The sequence below is a fragment of the Myxine glutinosa genome, chromosome 1, assembly GCF_964187855.1.
Source record: "Myxine glutinosa chromosome 1, kmMyxGlut1.1, whole genome shotgun sequence".
Lineage (NCBI taxonomy): Eukaryota > Metazoa > Chordata > Myxini > Myxiniformes > Myxinidae > Myxine > Myxine glutinosa.
The window spans coordinates 370,244,510-370,256,934 of NC_136261.1; the positions used below are offsets into that span (position 1 = coordinate 370,244,510).

General features: G+C 40.9%; 1 protein-coding gene across 1 annotated transcript in view; it reads left to right on the plus strand.

Moving 5' to 3' along the window:
* Window positions 1–4,032: 4,032 nt before the first annotated feature.
* LOC144889529 (tripartite motif-containing protein 14-like) overlaps window positions 4,033–12,425 on the plus strand; it is a 202,902-nt gene continuing 194,509 nt past the window's right edge. The window contains exons 1-3 of the mRNA XM_078770140.1: window positions 4,033–4,091; window positions 4,557–4,684; window positions 6,587–6,640. Of these exons, the coding sequence (XP_078626266.1) occupies window positions 4,591–4,684; window positions 6,587–6,640 (148 nt within the window). The 5' untranslated portion in view covers window positions 4,033–4,091; window positions 4,557–4,590. The remainder of the gene's footprint in view (window positions 4,092–4,556; window positions 4,685–6,586; window positions 6,641–12,425) is intronic.

Genomic DNA, 12,425 nt, shown 5'->3' on the forward strand with positions numbered 1-12,425 from the left:
TGAGCTTCAGAACCCGTTGTCCTATTTTTGCTTGGCTCATGGGGGCGATCCACAAAATGTTGGACATATCAATTTTTTGACTCTGGTGGTAATTCTTGGGAAAAATGCCAGGGGTATGGAAAAGGCCTCTTGATATGGCATGTGCCACGTGGCAAAGTATAGAAAAGATGTGACATTTTCTAGCTTGTAGAAAATGCCAAAGTATAGAAAAGAAGGGACATTCAAAAAATCTCATGTGCATGCTGGTCTACCCTATGTTCTGAGGAGGAACCAAGTAATGCTCCTGAAAAGTTCATATAAATGGCGCCAATTTCATTCATACAGCTGCATGAAGAAGTAAATGTATTTTATTTGCCAGATGTGGGGCGCCCCTTTATAGTCCACCTCTGCTTCCTTTAACTATCAATTATTCACCATGATAATAATGTTGATGAGCTCTCTTCTCATACAGTTGTATAAATAAAGAAGGGTTGATATTTAATTTGGAATCGACAAATGTCTTGTCTCCACTTTTTTGCAAATACATTTTAAAATCATTTTGTGCAGTTTGTGCCTTATCGTTTCCACATACAGATGAACAATTCCCTTTACCTGGACTTATTTATTCTGTGCAGGGCGTTTTGGCTGCAAAGTGTCCTGAACTATCAAAGTCAAAGCAGCACCTTGAATCCCAACTCCATCAGCTGAAGCGGGAGGTTGAACAAACACAGGTATGAAGTACCAAGGAATGGACGTGATTGAAGGAAAGAGAATTAGCATCTGGAAAAAACATTTGTTTCTCCAATGGGTGACATCACCACAGCTCAAACTACACAATCTTACTTGCATCTCAGCCATCTCAGGCCACCTCTGGACATCTACACACACTAGCCACCAACCACCTGACCCAAAACAATGTCAATCCATGACCATTAATGTGAGATTTATTTCTAAATCTAACTGAACAGACTTTTTTTTTGAAAGTTGTCTCCTTAAAATGCTTTCAAGTTATTGTTAAAATGCTTTTTTGGATACAAGAGTCAGCTCATGGAAGAGCACGATACAGAGTGAAAAAAGGAAATGTATTGACGGTGGGGCAGTGGGGCAAAAGGTGGAACATGAAAAGGTTAGGGAATTAATTAATGGGCAAAAAAGAAAAAATAACAAGATGTGAAGAACGCATTAACCTGCAAGACGATTGGTTTAGGGAAGTGGGGAGTGGTGGTGAAAAGTGGTGAAATAGTGAAAGTGGTAAAATATTGCAGGTTTGGATGGTTCAGGATGACGGGAGAGGGTAGTGGGATGCCAACATCGAGCCGTGGAGGGTAGAGCGGGATTGAACTTTTTCATGAAGATTATTTCACAAGCCAGAGAAAAGAGTGGAGGTGGGCAGGTATCCTGTAATATTACTGCCCACCTCTGTGCAATTCCCTGGAAACAAACTCTGTCCATATCTGAACAAGTGTTGGTGTTTTTTTGTGATCAGGAAATCTGAAATTTTATTTTATTTCTTTCACTTTTAAAGATTTAGACCTTTTCTGCCAAATTCTGTCCATTAAATGCGAACTAGTTCAAATCTCCCTCATCTCGGTTGGGTAAATGTTGAAATTTTCCATCAACCCATCAACTCACCCCAATAAGTGTTGTGGATAAGGGTCCTGTCCAATACATTATGTCCTTCTAAATGCACTCGTGCAATATGTCCTAATCCTTCTTCAGTCGTAATTCTTATGTCTCTTTAGTTTTACCCTTTTTTCTGATGGTTTATGGTTGATGGTTATGGTTTATGGTTTATGGTTGACTTTTAACTCCAATCGCACAATGATTGATTTATTCCAGCATTCAGGCAAAGGGACTATGGACAGGATGGAGGAAAAGCGATTGGCGTTGTACCAATATGTGGATAAATCCGTGGATCTGATGAAGAGTCGAGTGATCAAAAGGCAAAATGAGAAGATTTGTCTTCTTCAGAAGCAGATGGACAAGGTGAAGGAGCAGTTGAACTCTCTCCATGAAACAAATTCCACATTGAAAGCAGCACTCCAGGATCTTGAGACTATTTCATTTTTACAGGTAGGCATTCTTCTTCACCTTTTACAAAAGTGGTCATGTTTAATTGTCAATATTTATTGAATTTAATTTTTTTAGAAGAGAAAAAAATGGCCTAATCATAAACCTGTAGGACATGAGAACCGATTGAATGCTAGGACTTGGGGTATTGCTGGGAGAGTGAATTAATGGCACATTGTACTTTAGGAAGCATAATAACACAACATGAATATACCATCAGATGTGGAGATGTTGTCCTTGACACAGACCCTGGAAGGTTCATTTATCACTCTTATTTCGGGATTATAGTTCCACATTTACCACAGCAGTGATTACTGACAGTTGTCACGCTATTGGAGATTGCAAGAACAGTAAGTTACACGTATAATGCTTATATAGGGCTGCTGGTGTGAGGGAAGACCAAGAAAGAAGCATTAATAAGATTTTGAAAGGTAAGTGTTGAGGGAAGATTTATTGATTGGGGGTGGGGAAGATTTACATGTTCATGAAGGTGTGGGTTAAGTTTTCTTTTAGTGATTGAAAGAGCAACCACAACAAATATTCGATGACGCCTGTTCCTGATGCCTGAAAGTTGAATTACGATGACGCCTGTTCTGCCACGTCAGTGTGAGGTAGTCTTCCTTTGGTCGTCGCCCTTCATGGATGAAGGCGACATAATGAAGGCACCGATGACATCATCATTAACATATATTATTCCCCATGGGGAGTACTTGACAATGAGCCATATTTCAATTTTTTCCATTGAGTAGTTTCGGAGATGTGGAGGTGCAAATTTTTTCCAAGGTGGCGTCCATGCCACGTGACCTATGACGTCATAATTAACAGCAAAAAAATCAATTGGCAGAGGCGCTCCGACGGTAAAAGTTCACGTCAATCGGACCAACAGTTGCCAAGAAAATGAATTTTTTAATGCAGACATGGCACACGTGTGGCACGTGGCACACATATGGCACACGTACGCACATGAATGCTTAACCCCACTTTTCACTTCACGAGCGAAGGTTAATTAGATATTCCTGTGTTGTTCACCACTCCTTTCCTATGCCATCTCCTGGCGCTGCATGACATCATTGCTGAGCCCCCTTCGGTGCCCGGCAATGGCGCACACTTTAAGGGAGACATCGGTTTTCACTCCGGTTTCTTGCTTTCTTGCTTTCTTGTTTTCATGGTTGCCGAGCGATATCTCTGAGGTCCTTTGAGCTAGGAAGCTGAAATTTGGACACGACAGTGACCAAGTGATGGGCTACAAAGGATATTTTTGATTTATTAAGCAATTCATCGATTAATTATTGAATTTGTCCGATTAATGACTTGATTACTTAAGTTTTTTAAAAGTTATACATTCGGATAAAACGGTGGAGGTTTAGGTATTCTATTAGCCAATTGATTAATTATTTAATTATTTTATGATTATTATTTATTTATTTTCATTATTTATCATTTATATATTTGCTTTCTCATCTTTGCACCTTTTGAGCTAGCAAGCTGATATTTTGACACGACAGTGACCAAGTGATGTGGCTAAAAACGATATTTTTGATTTAATGATTAATCATGACTTATTGAATGAATGACTTATTGAATTGATTTTTTAAAAATTTACAGCTTCGGATCAAGCACTGGTGGATTACTTATGCTATTAGCCAATTGATTAAGATAATATTGTATGAATACCCTTTATTGATTTTAGTTACGCAATTAATCAATGAGTTATTGTACACCTCTCCCTCCCAATATAGTCTCTCTGAGCTGCACGGCGGTATTGCCATGCGCCGGAGGTGCCCCGGCAATGTCGCGCTGGAGGATATATATTTATTTGGCATGGGGGCGGTGTACTTTGAATGTATCTGTACTTGTTGTGTTGTTATCTTCAAGGGGGTACATTATACAGCCTGTAAAATGAAAATTAATTTCACGCTTAAATTTGCAAATTCAACAGTGTGCATTATTTACATTTATGAAGAGGGCATTCATTAACGAAGAAGTCGTGAGGTAATTCACTGTTTTCTTCCTTTTCAGGGTTATAAGGATGTCATAAAAAGGTAAGACTGTGATGGTGTCCATCACATTGTTTGACACATCATCATGCTTTTTTCCTCATCTCTGTTCCTTCTTCATAACCATCATTCATTTTCATTCATCTCCAGATATATTTTATTGTCTACTTCTTCCAAAAATATGTAATTCCCAAAAATGTCGCAACTCGTTCTCATTTGATGATTCTTGTTATATAATGTAACCTGAATCCATATTATATGAGAGAACATGAAGAAAATAAAAGTTTATCAAGTCCATTTGTTTTAAACATTCTCCTTTTCATATCTTCGCTGAATTATAGATTCTCATCGAAAGATTGGCGGAAATATAAATTCCATCTATCATTCTATTTCAACCACACTTTTATCGATATCTTCCATATTTGAGGCTTTTATAATATCATTTTACAAACCTTTTTCTCCTCCAATGACCCCCTGACCTTCCTGAAGTTTTTTCTTTTTCATGCCAAGGCTCGAGTCGGTGTCACATTTTCAATCTCTGAAGATGGCACAACCCACAGTGTTGGACTTCTCCAAGGAGGAGAAGAATCTGGGCTCATTAATTGAACTCCATGAGAACTTTCTGAAGAATATAATGAGTGAGTGACAAAAATGTGCTATTTTGTAAGGAGAATAATTCTTTGGGGAACATGAGATGCGAGAGAACCAGGAAGGATAATAGAAAAGTGAAAAGTATATAAATGACAAAGATCATTGTCTTCCTCTCATACACAACTTTCAAAAGGACATAATCTGTTGGGGCACCTTAGCGGTGTTTGGGGCACCTTAAAGGATATCGTACAGTACCTTCAGAAAGTATTCACACCCCTTGACTATTTTCACATTTTGTTGTGTTATGGCCTGAATTTAAAATGGATAAAATGTAGATTTTTTTGGTCACTGATCTACACGTAATACCCCGTAATGTGGAATTAATTTTTTTAGAATTTCCTTTTACAAAATAATTAAAAATGAAAAGCTGAAATGTCTTGAGTCAACAGGTATTCAATACTTTTCCTATGACACTCCAAATTGAGCTGAGGTGCATCCAATTTCCTTTGATCATCCTCAAGATGGATGTTCAACTTAATTGGATTCCACTATGGCCAATTCAATCAATCAATCAAAATGGTTTGTCGAAAGCATGTCTGGCAGAGAATGGCTGAATTGCACATGCATACATATTCATAATTTTCAATCAAAGATTGCTTACAAGATAAAAGTTTATAAAATACAATTAGTGCATTGACAAAAAAATGTTAAATTAAAAAACAAACATGGCACGTTTCAAACAGAGCTAATGGTGCTCAATTGATTGGAAATGATATTAGAAAGAAACACACCTTTCTATACAAGGTCCTGCAGTTGACAGTGCATGTCAGAGAAGAAACTACCATAAAGTCCAAGGAACTGTCTGTATAACTCTGAGATAGAATTGTGAGGAGGCGTAGATCTGAGGAAGGGTATCAAGCAATTTCTAGAATGTTGAAAGTTCTGTCCGACCAAACTGAGCAACCGGGCAAGAAGCACCTTGGTCAAGGAGGTAAACAATAACCCAATGACCACTGTGATAGAACGAGAGTTCCTTGGCTGAGATGGGAGAACCTGCTGGAAGGATAAGAGTCTGCAGCACTTCACAAATCTAGGCTTTATGGCTGGATTTGTGAAGCCAGACAAAGCCACTCCTGAGAAAAAGGCACATGACAGCATGCCTGGAATTAGCAAAAAGATACGTGAAAGACTCTGTGAGTGAGGCAACATATTCTGTGGTCTGATGAGACGACAATTGAACTCTTCGGCCTGAATGCAAAGTGCTATTTCTGGTGGAAACAGAGCACGGCTCATCACCCATCTGACACCATCCCTACTGTGAAACACGGTGGTGGCAGCATCATGCTGTGGGAATGCTTTTCAGTGGCAGGGACTGGGAGACTTGTAAGGACAGAGGGAACATTGAATGGAGCCAAGTACAGGCAAATCCTTGATTAGAACCTGCTTCATAGAGGAAAAGACCAAACGAGATTTTGGAGCTGTGAGGGCTGGTATAAATATCTTTTCTTTGTTTCCTTTTTCCTGTTTCCAGTGGGACGGGGCAAGATAAATTATACTTGATTTTTGCATTTATTGCTTGAAGGTAAGGTGTGTGTGTGTGTGTGTGTGTGTGTGTTTTTGTGTGTGTGTTTTTGTGTGTGTGTGTTTTTGTGTGTGTGTTTTGTGTGTGTGTTTTTGTGTGTGTGTGTGTGTGTGTGTGTGTGTGTGTGTGTGTGTGTGTGTGTGTGTGTGTGTGTGTAAGTGTGTAAAAGTGCCCTGATGGGCAGAAGCAAGTCCCTGAAAATTCACACACAGCACATGCGGGAAAGGCCTCGTTAGCATTCACACATTGTTCAAATCTGTTCATGTTTATAAATTGTTCCTTAAAGCAAAAAATATTTACTGTATAAATAAACAGCAGGGTGTCCACATTGATTGTGATGTTGCTTTATCTTTCCTTCTTTCAACAGAGCCAGTGGAGCTCCAAATGGCTGAGCTGGACCAGAGCAGCTTGAGAAGTCTTTGTAAGTGAAATGAAGGGCAATGGGACATGGAGGGTGAAGGGATTGAAAAGAATGATATTTAACGAGGAAATTCATTGTCCTTCTTTGGTTTTTCTCTTTTTCCATGATCTTTCAAAATTCCCACTTTCTTGACTTTAATTCGTTCCCTTTCCTTTGATTTTGCTTCCCTTTTTTATTCATTCTGATGCACTTGTTTCTTTTCTCTCTTACTTGGTTTATATGTTCAACATAGTTAAAGCTTTCTTGTTTTTTGAAAGTTCACTTTTGAAAATTTTTCCACAAAATCATCAATGACAAAATATAAAGAAATTTCAAACAGATAATGCATCACCGAAACTAATTTCAAACAAAGAATGCATTTTCATCTGATCATGTGCTTGTGAAGATCAACATCTTTGGCCATTCGCAGTAAACAGGCAATCCTTACATCACTGCCTCATTTACACTTAATCAATTATTGCTTCAAGCTTCGACAAACACTCCACTGGTTACAACATCACTTGATTACTCTTGTAGTCGAGCCACATACGGAGACTCTACAAATTAGCAGCCTGAATACAGTACATGATCATCAACAGTTCATGATTTCAGTACATGATCAGTTCTCAGTACATGATCATCAACTTTTTACAAACTGCAAGGACATCTCTAATAACAACATTATATAATTATCTACATTTGTGATTGGTCACTCGAAGTTGATAAAAAAGAAAAGTAGGAAAGACAACTGAATTTGCAATAAGTCCCTGAAATTACATCGGAGCTTACGACAGTGCATTCAGAAAGTATTCAGACCCCTTCACTTTTTTCACATTTTGTTATGTTGCAGCCTTATGCTGAAATCGTTTAAATTCATTTTTTCCCTCATCAATCTACACTCAATACCCCATAATGACAAAGAGAAAACAGGATTTTAGAAAGTTTTGCAAATTTATTCAAAAGGAAAAACTGAAATATCACATTGACGTAAGTATTCAGACCGTTTGCTATGACACTTGAGATTTAGCTGAGGTGCCGCCCATTTGTCTTAATCATCTTTGAGATGTTTCTACACCTTGATTGGAGTCCACCTGTGGTAAATTCAATTGATTGGACATGATTTGGAAAGGCACACACCTGTCTATATAAGGTCTCACAGCTGACAATGCATATGAGAGCAAAAACCAAGCCATGAGGTCAGAGGAACTGCCTGCAGAGCTCAGAGACAGGATTGTGTCGAGGCACAGATCTGAGGAAGCCTACAAAAAAATTTCTGCATAATTGAAGGTTCCCAAGAGCACAGTGGCCTCCATAATTCTTAAATGAAAGAAGTTTGGAACAACCTGGACTCTTCCGAGAGCTGGCCGCCCGGCCAAACTGAGCAATCGGGGGAGAATGGCCTTGGTCAGAGAGGTGACTAAGAACCGGATGATCACTGGCTGAGCTCCGGAGATCCTGTGTGGAGACGGGAGAAACTTCTAGAAGGACAACCGTCACTGCTTTATGACAGAGTAGCCAGACCGAAGCCTCTCCTCAGTGAAAGACACATGAAAGCCCGCTTGGAGTTTGCAAAAAAGCACCTAAAGGATTCTCAGACTGTGAGAAACAAGATTCTGTGGGCTTTTTTTATTCGCTTGTTTCTGTTATTTTTTACAATGTGGAATAACACAATGGTTTGCTGCCCAATCTTGGAGCAAAAGTGTCAAGATACACTACCGGTCAAAGGTTTTAGAACACCTCAATTTTTCCAGTTTTTATTGAAATTTACGCAGTTTAATATCCAGTGAATAACCTGAAATGGTACAAAGGTAAACAGTAAACTGCTCGAGGTTAAAAAAAAGTTTAGGTTAGCAAAAACGGGAAAATAATGTAAATTGCGCAGTTTTATTGTAAAAAAAAAAAAAAGGCCTTCTTCAGTGAACAAGTAATGGGTTAACAACTTACAGCTGCTATGCAGCAATGTAAGTAAATTAAGCCTTGAAAGTTGATGCAAACAATTCGTACAGGTGTCCCAACCTCTGCTGATTACTTGATTACAAACCCCCTGTCTGTATAAAAGCAGTGTTGAAACAGACTGTTATTGTACCCTCCGAAGCATTATTTGGACAATATTGCACTGCAGGAAGTAGTATATTGGAAACTGGAGGAAACTGAGGGGAAGAGGTCTGGCAGACCCAAAGCCACAACAGAATCAGAAGACAAGTTTCTGAGAGTCAACAGCTTGCGTGATAGGCGGCTCACAGGACAACAGCTTCAAGCACAGCTTAACACTGGTCGAAGTAAGCAAGTCTCAGTTTCAACTGTGAAGAGAAGACTTCGAGCTGCAGGTTTGACAGGTCGAGTGGCAGTAAGAAAGCCATTGCTAAGATGGCTAAATAAGAAAAAGAGGCTTGCCTGGGCCACGAAGCACCGCCAGTGGACTACTGAAGACTGGACACACCTGCAGGTTGTCCAGGTGTGAAAGCCTAAACACACCTCCAGGCGACGTCAAAACTACTTTCGAGGAAAAGAACAAGAGGCCAGGCCTCAAATCATGGAATGGCCAGCACAGTCTCCAGACTTAAACCCCATCGAGCTGGTTTGGGATGAATTGGACAGAAGTGTGAAAGCAAAGCAACCTACAAGTGCAACACATTTGTGGGAACTTCTGTAACAGTGTTGGGAAAAACTTCCCAAACAATATTTGATTTCCATTGGAGAAAGAATGCCACGAGTGTGTTCGGCGGTTATATCTGCAAAAGGTGGATACTTTGCTGAGTCAAAAATTTAAATTAAATTTTGTTAAACAAAATGATTCTATGATTTTTTTTTTGTTATCTCCAATTGTTTATTTGTTCTATGCTTAATTTCAGAGTACATTGAGACATAAAACTGCGTAAATTTCAATAAAAACTGGAAAAATTGAGCTGTTCTAAAACTTTAGATTGGCAGTGTATCTTAATCAGCAATGTCAAACACTGTACATGTGTTCCTATATTGTTTTACGTAAGCCTGACTGTATCTTGCAGCTCTGTCTTATTGCTCGTTTCTCAAAGAGTAATGTCTTAATCCAGCCTCAGGCCACACAATGAACTGCACTTAGAAATGCCCAAAATAACTGTTGTGGTTTCCCTCCAACCAATAGGGTGAGAACAGAGGGGAGGGGCGGAGCCTTTCGAGAGGAATTTATGGATGGCTGGACGTGAAAGACACTCTCGTGGTTTTTACTGTTTTGCTTACTTGAAGTGTCAACAAAACTTATTAAACACTCGAACTGCAACTATCCTCAACAAACTACTATGAGAGTACGAAAACATACTCCAACTTTCGTTTTGTATCTGTGGGTGGGGCCAACATTTTTTTTTTATCCGCGTCATCCCGACGTGAGTACGTAGAGTCGAAAGTGCCAGCACACACTGATAATAGTTTTGTAAAATTAACCTCATTGAAGAACTTTATCAAGACAAGATATAAGTATTTATCTGTAGTATCCAAATCCTGGTTCTGAGAAATCAGAAGACCTCAGTAATACTTGAGTAGATTCTGTCCAAACAAAAATAGTCACTTTTAATCATCAGAAAGACGTTAGTCAAACACACTGCACACGTGACACGCTTTTTTATCTGAGCACGTGCACAGCAAGGTTCAGGTTTAATCGAGTATGGAAACTAGGATCTTTATATTTAAATATCGATTAGTTGACCATTGACCAGTCCAGTCAACGCAGTATGCCAAAACAAAGATGAAAGGAACACTAAATGTCAATTCAAATATTTATTCAATTCAGAGTTCGAGTTGATCCCTTATTCAGCCTGTTCTGCACAACAGCATCAGTGATGCGCCGACGTAGCGAATCTGCCGCCGAGAAACCGTGACTCGAGATGGTTATTGATCACGTGGTTCGCTTTGCCTTGACCCGTGACTGGAAGGATCGTGATCACGTGTCCCGTGTACGATGCCGGTGTGCAGCTATTATTTTATTTTCATGAATGTAACACTGAAAAACAAGGCATTTCCGAGGCAGGATATTTCTGCTGATATCATTTGATTCCACATTATCACGCACAACGCCGACACTGAGGCAAATGTGTCCAGTGGCCCCGCCTCCAGCAAGCTGAACGACCGCCATAGCCACGCCTACCCCGGTCCTATTCTTTTGTAAAGGAATGTCGTTTTACGTAGTTTTCGTGGAATCATTTCAAACTATCAGAATTATAATACCAAAGGATGTCACAGGAAGTAAAACTCAGTCGGATGGTCGCCGAACGAATCATTGCCATTGATAGAGGCAGCGCAGAAATATGCCGTCTGAAGAAGATTAGGCCTATGATGAACAACAAGACGTGAGTGGTTCGTGTGCAGCCACCCGGCTGCTGGTTGCATCATTTTCTGGAAGTGTGGCTGTGCCGCAGACGCAGTGCCACTGTTAACAGTAATAACTACAAGGGCACTCGGTAGTGGGCATACCCCTGGTGGAGGACATACCACCGGCAGAGTGCATACCTCTAGTAGAGTGTCTACCTTAGGCAGAATGTATAATCCTGGTAAAGGCCATACCTCCAGCATACCTCTGGTAGCGTGCATACCTCCGGTGGAAGGCGTACCCCTGGTAGAGTGCATACCTCCATCAGAGTGAATACCCATGCAAGAGTGAATACCTCCAGTAGATGGCATACCTCAGGTAGCGTGCATACCTCCAGTCGAGGGCATAGTTCCAGTCGGGTGCATACCCCTGGTAGAGTGCATACCCCTGGTAGAGGGCATACCCCTGGTAGATTCCATACCTCTGGTAGAGTGCATACCCCTGGTAGCGTGCATACCCCAGGTAGACGGGATACCCCTGCTAGATTGCACACCTCTGGTAGAGTGCATACATCTGGTAGAGTGCATACCCCTGGTAGGGGGCATATCCCTGGTAGAGTGCATACCCCTGGTAGAGTGCATACCCCTGGTAGAGTGCATACATCTGGTAGGGTGCATACCCCTGGTAGGGTGCATACACCTGGTAGGGTGCACACATCTGGTAGCGTGCATACCCCTGGTAGAGTGCATACCCCTGGTAGAGGGGATACCCCAGCTAGATTGCATACCTCTGGTAGAGTGCATACAACTAGTAGAGTGCATACCCCTGTGAGGGTGCATACCCCTGGTAGAGTGCATACCCCTGGTAGAGTGCATACCCCTGGTAGAGTGCATACCCCCTGGCAGAATGCATACCCCTGGTAGAGTGCATACCCCTGGCAGAATGCATACCCCTGGCAGAATGCATACCCCTGGCAGAATGCATACCCCTGGCAGAATGCATACCAGGCTGATTAATTCCATTTTTGTCCCACTGATCAGATCCGGATTCGAACCTTCACCAAAACCGAATCACCTCTTCCTTGTCACACACCCAACTTATCCACCAAGTTTCGTCCGAATCTGTCCATAACTTTTTGAGACAGCGTGCTGTATATCATTGTTCGCCCGATCATTCAATGGTGAGGTTGGTGTTGGCTTCACGGTACAGGTGGCTGGCTTTAAATATTTGGGTCCTGAGTTTGAGCCCCTGCCATGATGTTGAACACCAGGTGGGCTGACACAGCCTGTCATCCTTTTAAGGTGGGCAAAATGAGTACCTGCCGACTGGTAATGGGGGCATTGCATCAGTGCACGTCCTGTCCCCAGAAAATGATGCAGCCAAACAGCCACAGGCTGCATCTGAACCACCACCAATCAATGAAGAAGAATCCCGAAAATAATTCTCGTATCCGGATCCGGATCTTCACCAAAATCGAATCATTTATTTCTTGTTACCTACCCCACCGGTACACCGAATTTCGTC